General features: G+C 43.4%; 1 protein-coding gene across 3 annotated transcripts in view; it reads right to left on the bottom strand.

The window, feature by feature from the left end:
* Positions 1 to 1113: 1113 nt before the first annotated feature.
* xit (ALG6/ALG8 family glucosyltransferase xit) overlaps positions 1114 to 21688 on the bottom strand; it is a 146808-nt gene continuing 126233 nt past the window's right edge. For all 3 annotated transcript variants that reach the window (XM_067124320.1, XM_067124322.1, XM_067124321.1), the window contains 2 exons: positions 19047 to 19158; positions 1114 to 1619 (listed from right to left, as the gene is read on the bottom strand). In XM_067124320.1, coding sequence (XP_066980421.1) covers positions 1305 to 1619; positions 19047 to 19158 — 427 coding nt within the window. In that variant the 3' untranslated portion in view covers positions 1114 to 1304. The remainder of the gene's footprint in view (positions 1620 to 19046; positions 19159 to 21688) is intronic.

Here is a 21688-nt window from a genome sequence, read left to right as displayed (position 1 = left end):
TTAGTATCACAGTATATAGGTAGAGAGAAAATTGACAGAAAGTCAGCCAGCCTCCTGACAAGACTTGCCTTTCACACATTAAGGATCTCTGGAATGGTTTCATGGATTTTGATGAAATTTGGCACGATTAGAGACCTTAGTGGGAAACCTCTAAAGCCATAGTTTCATCTCATTTGGTTGAATATTTTCAGAGTTATAGAGGGCCAAAGTCGGGGTTTTTTGTGTACTCTTGAGTTGCTGGGCTTTACTAACTGCCAACTACTGTGGCAGCTGATACACAGATGGGTCAGACCTTTAAAAACAATGGAATTTGCAGCCCAATAATCCAACAAAGCATACCAATTTTCCTTGCCTAGCAATGCTTCTGTTTTCACAGCAGAATTATGTGCCATAGGATCAATCATAAAATGATTAAAGATATACCACCACAAGCAGAATTAGGTGCAATAGGATAAGTCATAAAACAATTCAAGATATACCATCCCAAATATTTGTAAATTTCAGTGACTAGAAGTGCTATAGAAACCCTCTACAATTATAATAAAAAATGCCATCCATTCTTCCTTCAGTTGATGGGATGAAACAAAGCAGACGAGGAGGGTATAACTTACAAGAAAGGCTCCAAGATGAACTGGTTCAGTTTCCTGCAGCTTTTGGTAAATCTTTAACAAATCTTTGGTGACAGTTGAATTACCGAAAGTACTGCACTTGAGCTATCCTTGCTAAAGATAATAAAAAGACAAATTCTTTAATGACTATTCTCACATTAGAACTACTCTTTTGTTTTGCAAAAGAATAAATGGCTATCATACTTCATATAAACTGAATTAATTAATACTAAAGTCGTGAAATAAATACTCGCCTGAATTTTACTATTTGCATCTGTAAGCCTTTAACCTTTCCTTGGGTTATGACCAGACCAATTTTTCCAAAAACAGATGAAGATGGCCAGTTATCTCTAAGAAATTCCTAAAAATGCTGCACTTCTTTACCTATAATGTTTTACAAAATTAATGTACTAACATCAAAATATACACAAGGATCATCTACCCATTTCTACTGCAAGAATTTACATTTTCACTTATGAACTATCTGGCAAAATAAAAACTTAAATTTTATATGACACTTTCATTTATATTTAGAAAAACTACAGTAAATATAGTCAAAATATTCTTTTTATGTTTTGCATAAGGTACAGAAATTTCTTTGTAATATTATCAACACACACTAACATGTGAAATATATGCTACAAAACTGGGGAATGATAATACAACCATCAAGAATGATTTTAAGAAGACAGAAGATCAGTGTATTTTCTTTTTACCCTTTTTAGGAGCAGATAAGACAAAACAATAATAGTTGATCCATGCGTAGAAAATACCAAGAGCACAATACACAGATATCAGCATCAGTGGTAAAAATGGAAGTTTTTCAGCAAGGCCCAATATCCTATGTCCAAATTCATAATACATGAACAATGGTATGAGACCAGCTACATAAAATGTTTCTGGTCCACTGCACAAGTGAATCTGGGGTAGGAGATGATTTGATTTTCCCAAGTCCCAGTGGCTTTGGAGTGTGTGTGTAGTTATCAGGGCATGAAGAATCAATACCAAAACCTGAAATAAAAACAATGTTTTCTCACAATGCTCATGAGGAAACTTTACTGTGTTTATGTAAATTGTGTACCTTGAAGTTAGAAGATGGCATCACTGGTTTATCTAGCCAACCTACTGCACTAGAGGTTAATAAGGCTTTACAAATAAGATGTATCATAACTATACTCTGCCCAAGTGAGATGGCACATGATAAGCATGCAACTTTAGATAAACACTATTTGACATATCTTTATATCAAACCACCAAAAAAGAGATGTTACAGCGAATGAATTGCAGTACCACATACAACCATAAACAACCCCTAAGATGGTCGAATGATCTATTAGTGCTATGGTTACCTAAGCTACTAATATTGAAATTGTCCACAAATTAATTACAATAAACATATACACATCTAATCACATGTATTCTAAGAGTCCATATACTAAGCTAATTTCTTATTTTACTAAAGATTTCTGGTGTGACTGCATCTTTCAACAACACCAGATCTCAACAGTGTCATTTTTATTTCCTTCTACCAAAATAAACTTGACAATGAAGACCATAGTGATTTGGATTATGGAAAATTCTTTTGCTGAAATTTTGATGGAAGGTGGCATTGGACAGCATGCCTCTGCACTCATAAAATTGGAGTACCTGACATGGACAAGGGGAAACTTTCATACCAAACCTTGTCCCCATTGCTGGGTCTGACTCTGATGGAATGAACACCCTTAAGGTACTGATGGTAACGTATTTACTGTATTCAGAAGAGTCTCCAGGACTGCTGCCTTTTAAAAAGTACAAATATTGCTCCCCCTTTTGAATGGCCCCCCTGGACAGTGGGAACCCATTCTCAATGAATTTTATATTTTTTATATTATTTTATTAATATGAATCCTCAACCATCAACCCCTGGTGTGCCTGTTTTTTGCCCACCTGACTGTGGGGAAGCTGGGTTCTGGTGAAATTTTAACCTGTGGTTGCTTGAATGGACTGATCTTAAAGATAAGAATCACAGCCAATCTATTGCAATAGACATTAGGTCTGGTAACAATTCTCTCTATTGGTGAGTATAGAAAAAGGATTTTGACAAAGGAAAAATCTATTTCTGGAGAGGGGCCCGTGTCACCCGGTGAAATAATCCATTCAGCACTTATTTCTAGGTAATTCCGTTGCTAGATACCAGAGAAAAGCTAAATGTAAAGCTGGGGTTACTACCCCCAGAGCGAGCCCCAAGAAATGGAGTCGTATATGGTAAAGGGTGAGATTGTCACAATCACGGGACCCTGCCCTATAAAGATTCCCAATGTCAAAAGTCCCAACGAGAGAGGTGCCGATACAAGCCCATGCACTACTTATGGGACTGTACACAAGGCAATACTAGTCGCATTCCATGTTAGCACTCACCCCACTAGAATGATGTTTACCATGGGAGGGAGAGAATGAAAAACAGGGTGGGTCACCGGGTGACACGGGCCCCTCCCAGAAATAGATTTTTCCTTTGTCAAAATCCTTTTTCTGGATCGGGGTCCTGTCAGCCGGTGAAATAATAACAGAGAAATAAATATCATTCTTATGCTATTAAAGACAATGGACTGCTTGTAAAACAACTGAGAGTGAGGGGAAAGTGACTAAGAATCAGAAAGGGAACCAAAGAGGGACAACGTTCCTTGCCGCCACCGTAGGGGAATTTAAGAGCTGTTAAAGATTTTAAATAGAGACGTTGAAAACTAGGGGAGAATTCCACCCTGAACATTAGTAAGGTCCCTGAAATTCATGTAATGAAAATAATGTAAGTGGCCACTGTACTAAGATTATGAGCTTGGAATTGAACCTGAATAGGCTTGTATTAAGAAAAAACAAAACTTGCTGCCTGATAGCAGACACATTGACAGTACCCCCACCTTTTCTAATAAAGAGAGGACCTGACAAAATTGCGAGGTCCTGTCTAAATAAGCCTGTAAGGAAAAACTGGGCACAGACACAGACCTTGTGAAAGGGGAGTACTTTCCAAGGTGACCACTGAAAATGAGGACCTTCAACTGTAGATAGAAAGTTAGGGTGAGGAATTCGCAACACTACCCCTGATGTGGGGAAACCAAAATGGTTGGTTCCGCTAGACAGGGCAGACAGTACAGGAATACTAGCACTAGAAGCTAAGCTGATTAAAATTAGGGTCTTCCCCAACAAGGAAAGGTAAGAACAAGATGATTGTTGGTTACCGAAGCTAACTCCGATACATTACTCAAAGACCAGGAAACCGAATGTGGACGGAGTACTGGTCTCAGGCGGACACAGACCTTAGGGTTGAAAATTAAGGGCCTGTGAGTCCGGTTTCAATAAAACACTTTCCTCGGGGCCAATGCGACTGCATCATTACTGTAGCTTCAAAAACTTATGTGAAGAGTGCTAGTTACTTAACTGCAGAACCATACTGCAGCAGAGTAGGATCCCTTGACTGATTTTAGGAAGACAGTAATAACAGGACCAATATCAGTTTCCTCCTAAACTGTAAAATTCACAAAGACCACAAGGCCAGGGCACCAGAACTTTGAGGAGGCTGATGCAGGCTGAGTTTATACCAGTCGTGGCAGTTTGATAGTTTGTGGCTGAATTGGGTTGCAAACAGACCTCCTTCTAGGTCCGGGAATAGATCGCAAAACTACCTGAATGACGCTCTGTCTAAGGACTATTCCGACACCAGGGGGGAGGCCCTGGATAGGGAAACTGTAGCGACCTTTTGGACCCTTACGAGAAGAGTGGCAGACAGAAGCCACTTGTGTCTGTTGGCTATGGAGAAGAATGAACCATAACCTGATTGATTCAATTCGACTTCAAACCCACTTGTTTACGCACCGCACTATTGCTGCGTTGTTCAGAACCAGCCTAAAATGAATCCTCCTGGGAGGAAGAAGTTTCCCAAGGGCACCGACTAAGTTCCATGTACTTCATGGAGCCAAAAATATCCACCCCACCCGCTCAGAGAGGTGACGGTGTGGAATACTGAGGCCGGAGGGGGAAGCTGGAGAGGAACTGACTTCGACAAGCTCTTGACTGTTGCTCAAGGCCGGAGGCCCTTATTCAAATAGGAGGAATCAGGGAGACACGTCCCTGACTCTGCCATACCTCGGTTATAAACTCCAGCTTTGACTTCAGAAGGAGACCCGTCACTGAAGCAAACTGAAGAGAGCCCAAGACCTTTTCTTGGGCACGGCGAGAGGTATGCTTGTGTTGATGAAATGCTTGGTTGCCCTTGCTATCTCTTCCCGCTTCCACTGGATTCACAACCACTGAAGGCTACCCTCCGGAATCAGGTGGGATTCCTTCCTGTGTACTTAGAAGCCCAGAGACTCCAGAAAGCCGATTATAATGGCCGGCACCCTCAGGCAATTCCCGACGTTGGGTGCCCAAATGAGCCAGGCGACTAGATATGCGGCTAGCATAACCTTCTAATACCGGAGCTGTTGAACTACGGTATTGTTCAAACTGGCGAAGATTCTGGGGGCTGCATTGAGGAGGGCATGAACCTGAAGGGGTACGCCTGCTCCCCGAGTCTGAATCCCAAGAAGGAAGAGAACCTTCCTGCAACTAAGACGTGAAAGGAAGCGACGGAAAGGACTATAGAGGTGCTTACGGCTCCACGGAGCAGTAGGATCCGAACCTACAAGACTGTAAGCAACCGAGACTTGTCGCATTGAATGAGGAAAATAAACGGGACAAGCCCGGAAAAATTTTCCAGCGGAAGGGAACTTCTTTGGCAGACTGAAAAAGTCTGACAGGCCATTCACAAAGTCCTCCAGATCTCTGGCCGGTAACTGACCGAACCTGATTGGGGGAGGGGGACAAACAGTCCAGCTCCACCCCGGGCCTTTGATAACTATACTCTGGGCCCAGGGACTGAAGTTCCAGTGGCCCCGAAAATGGTACAGCCTCCCACCCATGTGAGAAATACTACTGGGAGGAGGCTTGCTTGCCTCCCCTGGAGCCTTTGCCTTCCCAATTTCTCGGAGAGGAGCAGGATGCTTTCCTGCTCCTATGATAACCCCGAGGTTCAGTGCCTCTGGTAGAATGTCTAGTGAAAATTCTTTCCTTGGGTTTCCGTATGAAGCCAAGAAAAACCCCGGCGGAGGCATATGGGGGGGGGGGGCAGAGACATATGGGGAGCCACTAGGGGCTGATGTGTTGGCTGAACCAGCACACATCGAGGTGGAGGCTGGGAGTGAGAGGCTGACGGCTGTCCAGGGACAGGAACCTGAAGAGCCTACACCACTGCCTGAGCAGAGGGACGTTTGAACTACATGAACTTTTTGCCAGACTTGGGATAGGGCCCGGCAAGTTCAGATTGTTTCTGCTCGTAAGGTAGACACCAATGAGAACGAAGGCTCTGATTAACATTAGTAGCCCCGGACAGACCGTAAAAACGCCCACCTGGGGAAAAGATTAATTCCCCAGGTGAAACTGTTCCTAAGTCTTCTCAGCTCAAGGCGGAACGTGGCTGCCGAAAAATGTGTCTTCAGCTGTCCATCCGGACTGATGAAATAAAGCAGGACCTGCAGAAAACCTGACAAGAGGGATTTTATCAGGACCCGAAACAACGAACCCCCATTATATGCCACAGACATTGTTTCCGTTAAAGTCAAAGAGTTCCAGGACCTGGCAAGCCTGTTCTTACACCTTGTTTCAGCTTCCGGGAATCGGCTCCGGAAGCTTAGGGAGCTGTACGCTGAATAAATTAGAAGCGTAGTCCGGGGTTAGAAGATTCACTGTGAACGTATCTGTGATATCTGTCTCCCGGAGATGCGTCAGTGGTTTATTTCCGAAACAAGCCTGTTGATAAGAGGGGCTACATTCAGAGCACAAGGGGTAGGAAGCAGGTCTTTCAAAGAGAACACGGTAAAGATCCCATAGCTGGCGTGAGCTTGAAATTCTCCGCCTGCCACTCCGTTAGAATTCTCAACAGAGACGATTGTGCCCAGTCCCTAGGGAAGATGAGGGTTTCCTTAGGGATCTTGTCAGATAGATACCATGCCTCTTCTGCCAGTCTGGCAAAACCCGGATAAGGGGAAACCAGGCCGGAAGGGAAGAAATGCAATTCCGCCAACCTCCGTGTGCCCACACCCTCGATATGAGGGTGCCTTCATGCTGGGAAGCATAAAGGGTTAGGCGCCAAAGGTTCCCCAGACCGAAGGGGAAAAGAGGTGGAGGTGTCCGGAATGGAGTAGAATTCCGGAACAGAGCAGGATTTTACGGGTGATCCGTTGTTAATGAGCCCTGAGATTAATCACTTTGGGATTTAAGCTCCTGGGAAAGGGAAGGCATGGACCCATGAGGTAGATAGATAGTTAGATAGTTTGATAGTTTGTCAATGACCCTCATATCGAGCTCCTTATAAGGAGACCCGTAAAGGAGTCTGCAACAAAGGAAGGAGGGGGTAACCGCCTTACTTTGTTTGGGCCGTGTCCCTTTCCAGAAGACGAGGCCTAACTCGTAGACGGCACCGGACTAGAGATCCGAGACGTCCTCGAGGGGGCCCCGGAGCGGGTCTTCTGGGTTTTAAAAAGGGTCTTTCTTGACAGATTTCACCTTAGGGACGGTAGACCAGGAACCGTTGAAAAGGGATGAGGATCTAACGAATCCCCTAAAGGAAAAAGTTTGTCTCACTTATTCCCGAACTAAGCGGAAAAGGTTTGCCTCACTTATTCCCGCACCTACTTATCGCTCCGGGACGATGTTCACAGGTTCGAGAACGAGACTGAAGGCCGCAACATCTTCAGTAAACCCTCCGTAAACAGCTAATTTATTTTAAGAGGACCGGGTCATCTCTTGGACTCCGGTAAACAAAGGGGCAGCAACTTCTTCAGCAACTGATGTTGAGATCTGGGCGCGATAGAAAGGAACATTACAAATGTCTCACCGAAAAAGGACATAGGAATTTCCCGCCTCTACGTTTCGCCCGAAGCTGCTGACCCCGGACTAGAGGGTGTGAAGCGAAGAGTTACGAGACTTGCGGCCGGCCTCCAGGAGGGGGAAAATTAGGACCCCAAACACCGGAGGAGCAACTATTAATAAGTCACATGAGACGGAGTTTGGCGGAGGAAAACCGATAGGTGTATCCGAAACCTACCGATTCATCGAGAATCTCGCCTGGAGAGAGCCCAAACACCGAAAGAGCGACTACTTAATAAGCCATATGAGGTGGAGTTTGGTGGAGGTAAAACCGACAGGTGCATATGAAACCTACGGATTCATCCGGTAGCCTGCTCGGAAAGAGCATAGCGTACATGACAACCTTCCGGGTGCCAAACGCCTATTAATAAGCCATATGAGGCGGAGTTTGGAGGAGATAAAACCGATAGGTGTATATGAAACCTACGGATTCATCAAGTAGCCTGCTTGGAGAGAGCATAGCGTACCTCACAACCTTCCGTGCCAAACTATAAATTCTCCAACACAGACCGCGCACCGGAATGGGAACTATGGACTCCGTGACCGCTGGCTTGTTGCAGGATAGCGGAGCATTCCTGCACTCGACAAAACCAGCTGAAAGCGTATGAGAAATGAGCATGCTGGAACGGATGCCGGAGCAGAGTACCGTAGCAGCGACTTTAGCCTAGTCAGACCAGGAAAACCCCCGGAGTAAACCGGAGAGAAAACCGGGCTAACAGGACAAATCTCATAGATACAAAAACAGAGTCAACGGAAACATTCCGGAGCGACCACGTTTTTAAAAATATGTGACGGATACAAACATAGTGGGAAGGTTATGAACTGTTCGGAAGTGGGCGCACTCAGAGCCAAGAGAGGAAAACCCCCGGAGGAGGATATCCTGAACGAAGTGACAGAGGTGGGGGAATAAACACCGACCGCTAAACACTATAACTGCCGGAGCAGTAAGCAAGGAGAGCGTCCAACAAGATAATGAAACACCGAACAGGTAGTTAGCAAAATGGAGGGGGAACGCTGAAAGTAAATAAAACAGAAGACAGTTAGGTGGAAAACACTAACTGGCCTCGTATGAGATCCCAACAGTGAGGTGCGAACTGGTAGGAAGCACCTCGAAGGGAAACAGTCGACGTAAAAGGAAGGGGGAGGGAAGGATAGGCCAGGAGGTTGGTAACCCAAAGTAGCGACCAGGGTGGGACAGCACTCCCGGGCCCAGAGATCCTCATAGTCCCCTCGCTATGTGAGCTGTGTTGCACGACAAGAGCGAGAAAAAGGAGAGGAAGGGCAAAAACCTCTACGACCAGGAGAGCAAAGAAAGGTAAAGGAGTGTGAACAGGAGTGGGGAAAGCACTCCCGGTCACCTCTAGGTCCAGGTGGGGTGCCAACCGATCAGGTCAGACACACAACACCGAGGGACAAACCAATCAATGCAGAGGGAGGGGATGTAGGCTACAGCACAAAATAAGGATAAATTGCTCCCAAGCCTTGGTAAGTTAACAAACCTTGAAAACAAACCAAGGGGAGAGAGAGCAAAGGGAATGGGTAAAAGGGGAAGAAGGGGATTCTCGATGCAACAAAATAAAATATAGTTGGTAAAAGGAGTGTGAACAGGAGTGGGGAGAGCACTCCCGGTCACCTTTGGTAAGCAACCCAAAGAAGGATTGAACTAGGATAGGCTACGCGGGTAAACCCTCGCTATTCCAGCTTAACCTATTAGGAACATTAGCCTAAGTGAAAAGCCGAAACAGGGAGAGGGTGGACGTAGGCAATATACCCAAGCCAAAACCAAACAAAGGGAAGCACCAGACATAAAACACATATGTACAGATCGAGATCACAGACATGAAACTCACACGTACAGATCGAGATCGCCCCCCCTTAACGTTTTTTCCCCGAAGGGAAAAAGTGCTATAGCCAACCCCTAGGCTAACCTAACTGAGGCGATGCAAAGGAAGGAAGCCTAGGAGAGGGATAAAGGCTAACAAATAACCCAAAATAATGTATAATAAAACAAAAATTTACTATAAGGTACATGTAGGAGGATAGGCAGGCCCAACACGACATGAACGTGAAGGGAAATGGCCGACCTCCAGTTAAATGAAAGTACCAAAAATAATCAACAAAATTCAAAAGCATCCGAGCACAAGGTCAAACGTAAAGAGGATAATCTTAAATGTACCAATGAAAATCATGTTCCCATAAGCTTAGAGAAGTGAGAGTCTAAAATAAGGCAAAATAAAGCCAAAATAATAAGCGAATAGGCCCGAGGGGGAACCACGTAGCCTAAACAGCAAGACAGCACTTGATCAGCAAGGGAACACAAAATTCACAAAATTAACTAAATTGTAAAAACAAAGTAAAAAACCGTAACAGTACCAACGAAAATAAGATTCCCAAAAGCTAAGAGAAATGAGGGACAAAATTAAGGCATGATGAAGCCATGATAAAAAGCGAATGGGCCCGAGGGGGGAGCTCGTAGCCTAAATGCTAAACGTCACTTCTCGTAGGGCACAGAACAAACATAAAATTAATCAAACCCACTAAAGTTAGGAATCACAAATTGGGAATATATCCCAAACAAGAAAAATTACAAATAAACAACACAAAACAAACATGCCGACCCAAGACCAAGAAAGGTCATGAGACGCCGTGAGAGGAGATCGAGACGGGCGTTATAAATCCCTTTAATTATTAAACTAAAGGAAAATAAGGAGCCTCAATCGCCTAAAAAACAATAAAACACTGGTACTCAAGTTGTTGAAGAAGAACCTTGCGAGGATGCCATAAAAAATGCCAAAATAGCGCACAAAATAAGGAGCACAACGAAATTATGTGTGAACGAAATCGCGTGCTAAAATGGAATGCGACTAGTATTGCCTTGTGTACAGTCCGCGAGTAGTGCATGGGCTTGTATCGGCACCTCTCTCGTTGGGACTTTTGACATTGGGAATCTTTATAGGGCAGGGTCCCGTGATTGTGACAATCTCACCCTTTACCATGTACGACTCCATTTCTTTGAGCTCGCTCTGGGGGTAGTAACCCCAGCTTTACATTTAGCTTTTCTCTGGTATCTAGCAACGGAATTACCTAGAAATAAGTGCTGAATGGATTATTTCACCGGCTGACACGGGACCCCGATCCAGAAATAAATAATTTTAATATAAAAATTGGTATTACTTCTATGACTCTTACCTAATAGCCAAATAGCTGACTACCACGTTGACAAGGATAGTGCAGTACAGTACTCTGCAAAGGATGGCAAACCCAATCCACAGAAAACATGACTGGTTTTAAAAGTAAACCAACAAGTGACTCTTGTCTGATGCAGTCAATCCTGCTGGCAGTCTCTGCCTCCAGTTTAGGAATGACATCTGGGATAATGGACCTCATAGGGCATGCCTTGTTCAAAGGTCCATTATGGAGGAATTTGCTTTAGGGCAGATATGGTGATCTCATCCCAAAGATTGTGCTGAACTATGTTGGGAGAGACCAGAGTAAACTAAAAATACCTATTCAACAGCAGGTACATTCCTATACACTTACACCTTCATACTTTCTATAACTTAAGACCACATCATGATTTTTTTTACAACAAAACTTAAAATTATTTCTTCTTGCAATTCTAGAGAGATAGTCCCAGCACTATCTCAAGGACTTAATATACAGCATGCGGCAAAAGTCGTGTGATCTGATTTCAGCGATTTTCATTCGAAAGTCACTAACTGGTAACTCTTACTTTCTTCACATTTCTAATGATGTTAAGTTGCAATGACGAAACATTTTGCAACTTCGCTCAAAAAAAGATACATTTCACTAAGCATGATTTTAAAGTATCAATACTATATTTTTTATCAAAATATCAGCTAGATCATTATAAATACATTAACACAATAATTTTAATTTTGGTAAATGTGAAAAGACATAAATACTTAATTTGACTTTTTAGCCACCATAGAATGTATTTAATGTAATGAACATATCGGAGATGTAGCTGTGGGCATGGTCTAACCAGACGTCAACTGTTTAAATGGCTCAGTTTGCCTCCCCTCACCTTACCCGTAGGCCAAGTGCACTTCACACTTCTCAATTATACCATTCTTATTGAGCCTATAGGCTTATGAAGAAAATAATGATGAAAGTATACCATGCCAAGACTGGAGGAATTTCACCCTTGATAAGTTACAAAGGTTTGACACAACTATACAGTATATTGTTACTATCTGAAATATAGCCTAGTATGTTATAGAGCCAATAAGCATAGGCCTAGACTCCAGAGCCATACTATTATTATCATTATTATTATTATTTATAAATGGGTTGTTATTGTCATTCTGCAGAATCTGCACACAATAGGTGTAGCCAGTAATGTCTGACCTGATTATACTGTAGTTTTCCATTCCTAAAGTAAAAGTAAAATAATAAAAAGGTAGAATTAATTGCATTTCTAGTGGTGAAGATTACTCTCCACCTCGCTTATTTATTTATTTATTTATTATTATTTTTCTTCAAACTGAAGACACTCCTCAGGAGATTAAACCAATGTAGCCTTGGCTATACCCTAAGATATGGCTTGTAATAATTTATTGCAAGTATCAAAATCATGATCCTGACTAACATGGCATTTTTATAATAAAATAAAGTTTTATATATACTTACCCAGTAATTACATTAGCTGAGAGCTTCTCTTGCCTCAGCAGCTTAAATTAAAAAATTTGCGGGTTAGTGCTTCAATTTAGTGCAGGTGACTGGTCTCGCCCACTAACGAGAGTATCAGGAACTACTTGGCAAACATTCGTCATTACGTTTATGCTTTATGTCCATGCACGGGGAGGAGGAGGGCTCCGTCCGTAATTACTGGGTAAGTATATATAAAACTTTATTTTATTATAAAAATGTCATTTTTACATATGTAACTTACCCAGTAATTACATTAACTGATTCCACATTGAAAGGTGGTGGGGAATCATGGACAAATTCTGTTCCCAATCATTAATTTATGTAATGATTTAGATAATAGATAAGTTGCCAGCATTGGTTACGATGCTTGTAGTTCCTTGTTAGTTAAGAGAGCCTGCAGTAAAGAACTGCCTCTGGTTGTTGCTCAACTTAACCTGTAGCAGCGTGGCAGTAAAGCCAGGAGCGCTTCTACTTAAGTGGAACACTTCGCAGCGAAGGAGTACAGTACTCCAATGGCTGACAAAGTATAAGATTAAGCTTTGCGACGAAGGTGTACATCAATGGCCGACAAAGCATAAATAATTGCCTTGCCCTGGGTGCAGTAGCAGTAAAAAAACCAGATATGACTGTCACTTGCACTGAAAAAACAGACCATGACCCCTTCACTTACAGTGATGGGCACTCCAGGTAAATTGTAACCTCCGGCTCTCACAAGTCTCGGCACCTTACTACAAGGTCAATAGATGGTAGGAGAGAATCCTATGCTTCCTTCTACGATGCCATGGCAGTTATTAATAATGATCACATGGTACTGCCAGAATCTAACATTGTTTAACTTTCTTTGAAATGCGAGTAGTGAAGAACGATTACACTTCCCAAAGGACAATTGCTGAATGAACGTCAGGGGCATACATTGCCTGAAAACTAAGGAGGTAGAAGCTGATCTGATATCCTTAGCCTCCCTAAGGAGCAAAAAGCTTTCTTACTTCTCAGAGTGTCTTGGAGAAGGTTGATTATAGACCGGACATCAGGGGCACACAGTGCCTGAAAGCTATGAGGGGAGGTTGTACTGATGTGTCTAGCTTCCACTAAGGGTAAGCCAATAGCTCTCCAGAAACAAAGAGTGGCGTCAGAAACAAAACAAGTCCAATCACAAGAGGACCATACGTTATTAGATGGAGGGTGCTAGAACACTAAAGGTCATGAAAACCTCCTATGCTTCCAGTCCTGCTTAGGTCATACCGTAAAACTCCAACAGAAAATGAGCTTCCAACTCTTCTCCAGAGCCAAGGATGCAGGAGAGTTGGTGTTAGACCACCGGAAGCTGGCGCTGGGTGGTTGGGAGGTGGTGGGCGCTCCTAGAAGCTCGAGGTAGAGCTGGCACCCGGCTGTAGCTGGCGCCAGGTGACGTGAAAGTCAAGTGAGGAAAAAAACAACTCAGGCTGATGGGTACTCCTGGGAGCCTGGAGCCCAATCCCTGGGTGTCAAAACCTTCCTCTCTTTCATTAAGTTCTCGAGAGAGAGAGTAAGAACAGATCCAGGTCATGGAAGGGTCTTCGATCTCGGTAAAAATTCCTTTATTTCTGAAGTTATCGGAAAGACATGGCTGTCCTGATGGACTTTCTGATCCCAACAAGCTCTTAAATAAAACTGGAGAGGTCTCATAAGAAGTTTCCCTAATCTTACAAATTTCTCCGGAGAAATCAACGTTCCCAAGAGATTCATCCACTGAGTGGTGGAGCAAGAACCAAGCGATAGGAAGAGGTCTACCTTCCTCAGACAGTCTTTCACTCTTCTGAGTGACGGAGAAGCCCGAAAACTCAGAGTCTATCAGAACTCCCAAATAAAGAATCTTCTGAGTGGGAATCATTTGTGACTTCTCGAAGTTCATTTAGTCCTAATTCCTAGGTCAAGAGAAGCGTTTGTAAGCCCTTCGTGCATTGATTCTTTGTAGGTGATCGAATTAGCCAATCGTCCAGACATAGCGAGATCCTCACTCCCACTAAATGTAGCCAACCCGCCACAGGATTCAACACTCGAGTGAAGACTTGTGGGGCCTTCGAGAGACCGAAACAAAGTGCTCCAAATTGAAAGATCTGGTCCTCGAAAATGAAATGTAGACATTTCCTCAAATCTGGGTTAGCCGGAATATGTAAATAAGCATCCTGCATGGCCAGGGATATCTGTATTTTTCACTAATTCCATTGCCTTTTTGCTCAGAAGAGAGGACACTTCCTTCGGCAAGGCCGAATGCTTCTCCTAACCGATGGAGTAAGCTGTCAATACAACAGAGTGTTGGTCAATGGCGGATTCTCCTTGAAAGGGATAGGGTATCCCTCTTTTTTAAAAAAATTTTACTACACACTGATCCGCTCCTCTTTTGCTCCATCTCTCCCAAAAGAGACGAAGCCTGACCCCAACAGGAGCATGAAGGACCAAATCCTCACTTGCAAGAGGAAGATCTTGAGGAAACAAAAGCTGTTTATCCAGAGGGGAAAGCAGGAGGGCCGATTTCTGTGGGGTCGAAACCCTTCGCTGTAAATGAGACCCACAGTTCGCGATCCTTCAGGACGCCCATGACATACAGGGCAGCTACTTCAAGCAATCTACCTCTGACGGCTCTACCTGCGCAAGAGAGAAAATTCTCCAGGTCTGCAGCTTCAGCATACATGAAAGGAGATTCTTGAAGCTTCTTGGAGACTGCTCCCAAACACCAGTCGAGAAAACTCCACACCTTGAAGGCCTTAAAAATACTCTTCAACAGGTGGTCCATCTCCTGAGCTGAAAAGAACGTTTTCGTCGATGCGAGAGCCGATCTCTATCCCGAGTCAATGAGCGCAGAAAAGTCCCCCTGGGAGGAGTCAGGCACTCCCAGGGAAGGAGTTTCTCCCGATGAATATGACAAGTACCGCCTACGCCAGAGATGAGAGGGGGGGAAAACACTAAAACAGGCCCTTCCTTGATCCCTCTTGTCAGAAAGCCATTCCTCCACTTGGAGGAAAGCTTTCTTCGAAGATTTAGAAAGAACCATCTTAGGAAGACTAGTCGAATCCAAAGGCTGATAGCTCATCATGTAAGAGGAGCCTGGAGAAGAAGGAGAGGACTGAGTGAAAAAATCCAGGAACTGTTGAAGAAGGCACTTAAGGAGTGCTGCATACAGCGCAGCAGACGTATCTTTCTCCTTTTCTTCCTCAACAGAAGAAATCGGAGATGTCATCAAACTGATCCAGGGGCAGTCTGCGCCGCAGGTTTCTGTAGGAGATGAAGGATATTATCCAGTTTTTTGTTTCCAAGGCTCGTGCTGGGTCCAAAGCAGAAGAAGACGTATCCAAAGCTGCAGGGCGCTTACTTGATGAAGTTCAAGCATTATCAGGAGTTCGTCAGCTTCAGGGTGCTCCGACGAAAGAGAATGTCCGACCCTCTCAGAGCACCCGACTGCATCAGGAAGCTTGGCCGCATCAGGGCACTCGGTTGCATCAGGCCGCTCAGTTGCAACAGGGCACTCTGTTGCATCAGGGCGCTTGGCCGCATCAGGGCACTCGGTTGCATCAGGGCGCTCAGTTGCATCAGGGTGCTTGGCTGCAACATGGCGCCTGGCTGCTACAGGACACTTGTCTGCTCCAAGGCACTCAACAGACATCCCACCGAAACAGGATGTTCCGAGGAAACAGGGCACTTTGTGAAACTTGGAGCTGCTTGCCCGAGAGGTGTAGAGAGCTAGAACCTCACTCCTGGCACTGAGGAGAGGAGAAAAAAGCTCTGGAGTGTCCAACTTGCTGCACAAAGGTTGAGGACTGAAGGAGGGCTCCCTCATTCTCTTGTAAGGGAGATGTGGGGACGATCTTTACCCGGTAAGCGTCTCTGAGTGGGCAAGAATCCTCCGTAAAATGACGAAGACGGCTCCTACGAGGCGGCGCTTCTTCAGAACTTCACAAAACCCGATGCAATTCCGAGACGCCTTTTCAGTTGCTGTTTCTAGTCGCAACCTGGGATGTAACAGGTTGGACTGGGGCGACAACTGCCCATGGGCAGACCCCACTGACCTCCCTTAGGCTACTGGTATGCCTCCTCCCAGGTAGAGGGGAGTATGGCAGTGACCTGTGCCTAGGAGAGTCAGCCGATGCACTTCCGAGACGCCTTTCCAGTGGCTGTCTCTCGTCGCAACCTGGGGTGCAACAGGTTGGACTGAGGAGACAACTGCCCGTGGGCAGACCCCACTGACCTCCCTTGGGCTACTGGTAAGCCCTCTCCCAGGTAGGGGGGAGTATGGCAGTGACCTGCGCCTAAGAGAATCAGCGGGACGAGCAGTTGCCCCCTCCACTACACATCCAGAAAGATGTCTTCCCAGACTGTCTGTTGATACCCGGGACCGGCAAAAGGCTCAACTGAGGGGGCGAATACCCGTGTGTAACCCCCCGACCTCCCTTGGACTTCCAGTATGTCTCCTCCCAGTGTATGGGAGTATGACAGGGACCTTTGTCTAGGAGAATCGAGGGACGAGTAGACACCTCCTCCACTGCACAATACTTCACTATCACAAGGTTAACAAGGTTAACATCTGTTAACCTAAAACAAGACTGGCAATGGCACGAGAAGGAAGTGAGGGAGCCAGGCGTAGGAGCAAGTGGATAAAATGGGCAGGAAGGTTAACAGTGGGAGAGAGATGACTTAGATGGCGCCAGGGTACCAGTAACAGGTGCCAAGTGCCCGAGAGCGAACGCCGAGGCTCCAGAGAGCGCCCAAAGCGGATGCCTAGTGCCCAACAGCGGGCGCCAAGCGCCCGAAAGCTGGCGCCAAGCGTTCTGCAGTTGGCAGCCGTCGAGCGCTCTGCAGTTGGCAGCCACTGAGCCAGTAGCTCGAGCAGGCCCCAAGTGTTCTGCAGTTGGTGGCCATCGAGCCAGCAGCTCGAGCTGGCACGAACGCTCTGCAGTTGGGTGTCGCCGAGCCAGTAGCTCGAGCAGGCGCTGAGCGCTCTGCATTTGGCGGCCGTCGAGCCAAAAGCTTGAGCAGACACCAAGCATTCTGCAGTTGGTGGTCGCCGAGTCAGTAGTTCGAGCAGGCTCCGAGCGTTCTGCAGTTGGCGGCCGTCGAGCCAGTAGCTCGAGCAGGTGCTGAGCGTTCTGCAATTAGAGCAAGAGAGCGCTACTGGGCGCTCATAGAAGGAGTTAAAAAATGTGTAACTCTTCACGATCCCCGTCATACTCCGAAAGCATGTCGTAACCAAAACAATGAGCACAATTCTCTCCCACTGTATTCTGCCCTTACACATTTCAGTCTCTGCAAAGGAAAGTGTAATACATAATATGTTCAATTAATTTTTTAAGAAATTTATGAGGAACACAGAGTACCATATACAGATATCTCAATTCCTTTAACATACATATCTCAATACTCATTAAACATTATTTTGCAACTCGCTGGTGCATTTCATTCTCAAAAATTCGGATTACACTTTTCAGTTCTCTGCAAAGTAAAGTGTAATAATATGTTCAATTAATTTTTTAAGAACAAATTTATGCTCAAAAAATCGGTCCGGAGCAAATACAAGGTTACGTTCATTACACTACTCGGAAAAGGAAAGTTGACCTTTACGGACCAAGATGATACCTACATGTCCCAATTCCTGTCACACATTTGAGATTTACAGTTATGCCTTTCAAAACCGAAAATATTGGTTGGGTAGGTAACGCAACATTAATATTTTACGCTAAAGAAGACGCAGCGAACGCAAAACTGTTTCTTTACAAAGGAAATTCAGTTTGGTAGCAATCATTATACGCTATTCAAGACGAAGTAACTTGCACACTGTATCATCATACATAAGTACACACTGTATCATCATACATAAGTACACACGGTATCATCATACATAAGTACACGCTGTATCATCATACATACAAGTCTCAAATTCTAATTAAGACTAGACTTGCGGATAAGAAACAAAATATAATTCCTCTCAAAACTGATGAAAAAATAAACTTAGGCTTCTTATACTAGTTATATGTGCATTCCAACACATAGCACATAAATATTTACTCAACCAGACATAGGTGTCTCAGTGGGCTCTCCCTGTTTCTACACTGACTACTTCTGTTGTAGTTTTTGGACCTATGGTACATTTTCTGTAATTAATTTTGGAATACACATTCCGTTTTTGAGTCCTAATACTTACCTAGAGGAGAATTAGTTTATGCAAAAGCAAACACTACTCCTAAAATTGCATTTTTACCCACTGCACATACTAAGCTAAAACATTTTAAAAAATGGCAGCATCCTGACTTGGTGGATGAACACCAAATCTTTATTCATGCAAACATGTATTTTAACATAGTGCACATCTTGACATTTTTAGTAATAAAAATATAACTATAACTGACTCCATCCAGAGGTACAAAAATGAAGAGATAATATTTATTGAAAAGAGAACAGCAACACGCTATCAAGTGGTAGGTGAGCTAAGCATGCATGTGCATGACAGTAAGGAGGATTTCAGTAATGGTGGGTACTCATCTCAAAGGATGATTCACACTATCCTTTATCTATCAAATGAACAAGCTCTTAACTACACCATGCTGAACAAGGCATAAGTAAAGCAAGAAGTTTTTTAATAATCAGAATCCAACAAGTGACTGCCAATACTTCAATCCTTTACCACAACCTCCTTGCTACCACTGTCAAGATGTATGAATTACCATGATTTGCTTGAAATTTGACATAATATTATTTCAAGAACTGTAATACATTAACTGAATCGTTATCAACATTTATACTGTCAGGTTCCCTAGCTTCTTACTGACAATCAATGACTGCTATTAAATACTCTACCTTAATTGGAGTTTCATGGTGAGTAAATATTAGAGGGAAAAGAGAAAAATGGCCAACGATACTCATAAGAACAAATATCTGAGCTTCAACTCTGCGCTGCATGCACAACAACCTGAAAAAGAAAACTCATTTTAAATTGTATGAAGGAAATGTTCTGGAAAGCTTCCAAGGCTTACATTGCAATGCACATAAGAAAAGTTTCGTGGCATGTATCATCTATATGTTAAAAATAACCAGAATTTTTACAATTTTATCCCCATGACAGGTATCACTTACAGTGTACCCTTTAGTTTCTTCCCACTTAGTCATCTACCTCTTTTACTTTTAACTCTTTCCAAAAATAAATCCTTGGGGAAAGCCATGTGAGAATCTAACATTGCATCAGCAATATATATAATTAAAGAACTTTATATTATCCATAAATATATAATTGCATATGTATGAAACACTACAGGATCAATCAAAGTGCAGTAACTAGTTCCATTATACTTTTGAATTCTATATGCATTGAGACAAGATGGTTCAAATCCCATATGGTGCAGGTACATACCCCTCATGTGGACTCCACAATGAAACTGAGTACAGAAAGGTTCAGTCATGTTTTTAATGTTTTTACTACAGGTTTTCCATTGACAAGACTAGACATTTAAAGTAATAGGTTCTACTCTCTTCTATATAGCACACATAGTAATTACATAGTAATTACAAAGCCATTTGGTCCAGGTTTTCACCCATAATGTTTCTCTATCATTTTCTGTGTCTTCTTAGTGGTCATCATCTTGATACTTTCATATTTACTAAATCTCTGACTACCTGACTGCTCACTTCCCCTTCAAATCATCTCAATCTTTGAGATCACAAGTATATTTTCCAGGCTAGCTTCTTGACATCTCATTTCTAAGCAATTTAATTGGTAATGTGCTCTTTCCAATCCATTTCAATAAAAAATCCTAGATTTTTTGGTTAAAATTTTTCAGAATATTCTCTGTATTCTCTGCAAGTGTCACATCTTATCTACCTGTGTGGGCCTTACAGACTTACTAGGCAGAACAGCATGGTTCAAAAGTTGGTGAAAAGACCTGCCATTTTATTGGGGTAGATGCAGCACTACTGAAGAAAGTAGAACAAAATAAATTGCACATGGCAGAAATGAGGATGCTCAAATGGATGAGTCTTATGACAAAAACAGATAAGACAAGAAGTGAATACTTCATGGGATCAGCAAAATTCATTGAAGTGTCAAAGATTGCCCAAGAGTCATGATTGAGACGGCTTGAGCACCTGATGAGGTGGGGAGATGATGAGAAACATTGTTTCATGAGAGATCAGGGAAATGAAAGTGCTAAGGAAATGAAGAAGAGGAAGGCTTATAACAAAATGGAGAGACTGAATTTGAGATGGGAGACAAAGAAATAAATGAAAGGAAGACACAGGAAAGAACCACCTGGAAAGGGCTCATTAAAAACAGTGACCCTGGCTAGGAATTAAACTGGTAAGAAGCTGATGGTGGTACCTATCCTATATATCAGCATGAATGATATAATGATGCTGAAAGTGATGTAAGTGCAAATTTTGCAGCAGAAGCATTTTCGGTGATGAAACAAAGAGACTAATGGGAAGAGAGCCAAAGAGAGCCATTCTGCCAACATGGTAAGTACTCTCATTCATGTTCATCAAGCGATGGTGATGGTGTTCAGATGCATGACACATCATCGACACACAAGTTCTATGCTGATGACATCGTTTTGATTCTAGAAACTGGAAAGGAGCTAAAGAGAAACCTGGACAAGTGACAATATGCATTAGAGAGTAGGGGGATGAGGCTGAGTCAAACAAGGTCAGAACATACGAGAAATGAGATGAATGATGACCAGAGACATGATTATGCTGGGAGAAATGAACATCCAGACAGTGTTTAAGTATCTGGGTTCAATAACAGATGCACTGGTGATATGGATAAGGAGGTTAACCACTGAATTCAAGAAGGGTGGAATCAGGCACACGCTGCAACAACAGAGTCCCTACTAAACTGAAGGGCAAAGTAAATTAGGTGGTGGAAAGAGCTGCTATTTTGGACTAGAAGCAGCACCACTGAATAAATAGAACAAAAGAAGCTAGACATGGCAGAAATGAGGATGCTCAAATGGATGAGTAGAATGACAAAAAGAGATAGGATAAGAAATTAATATATCATGGGATCACCAAGTCACTGAAGAGTCAGAGGAAGCCCAAGAGTCAAGACTGCATTGGTTCAGGCACCTGATAAGGTGGGGGATGAGCGACAGATTGCAAGAGATCTCATGGAAATGGAAATACTAAGGTAAAGTAGAAGAAGGCCTGAGAGAAGACGGAGAGACTGCATTCATGAAGATACAAGAGAAAGGAATGGACATTAGGAGGAACAGGATATAAATACCTAGAAAAACTCATTAAAAACAGTGACTCCACTTACAGATTAAGCTAGGAGGATGATGACGCTTCAGACTATGGTGAAGAAAATGGCAAAGACAATAATATACTGCAAGGCTCGTGTATGGAAGGTTGGATATTGTTAAAGTTGCCAATCCTGTGTGTCAGTACGAATGATACAATGATGCTGAAAATCATATAAGTGCACAATTTGAAGCTTGGTAATGAAACGG

Source organism: Macrobrachium rosenbergii, chromosome 22 (genome assembly GCF_040412425.1).
Source record: "Macrobrachium rosenbergii isolate ZJJX-2024 chromosome 22, ASM4041242v1, whole genome shotgun sequence".
Classification (NCBI taxonomy): Eukaryota; Metazoa; Arthropoda; class Malacostraca; order Decapoda; family Palaemonidae; genus Macrobrachium; species Macrobrachium rosenbergii.
The sequence above is the reverse complement of the archived record's forward strand: the minus strand, read 5'-3'. Positions and strand labels throughout refer to the sequence as shown.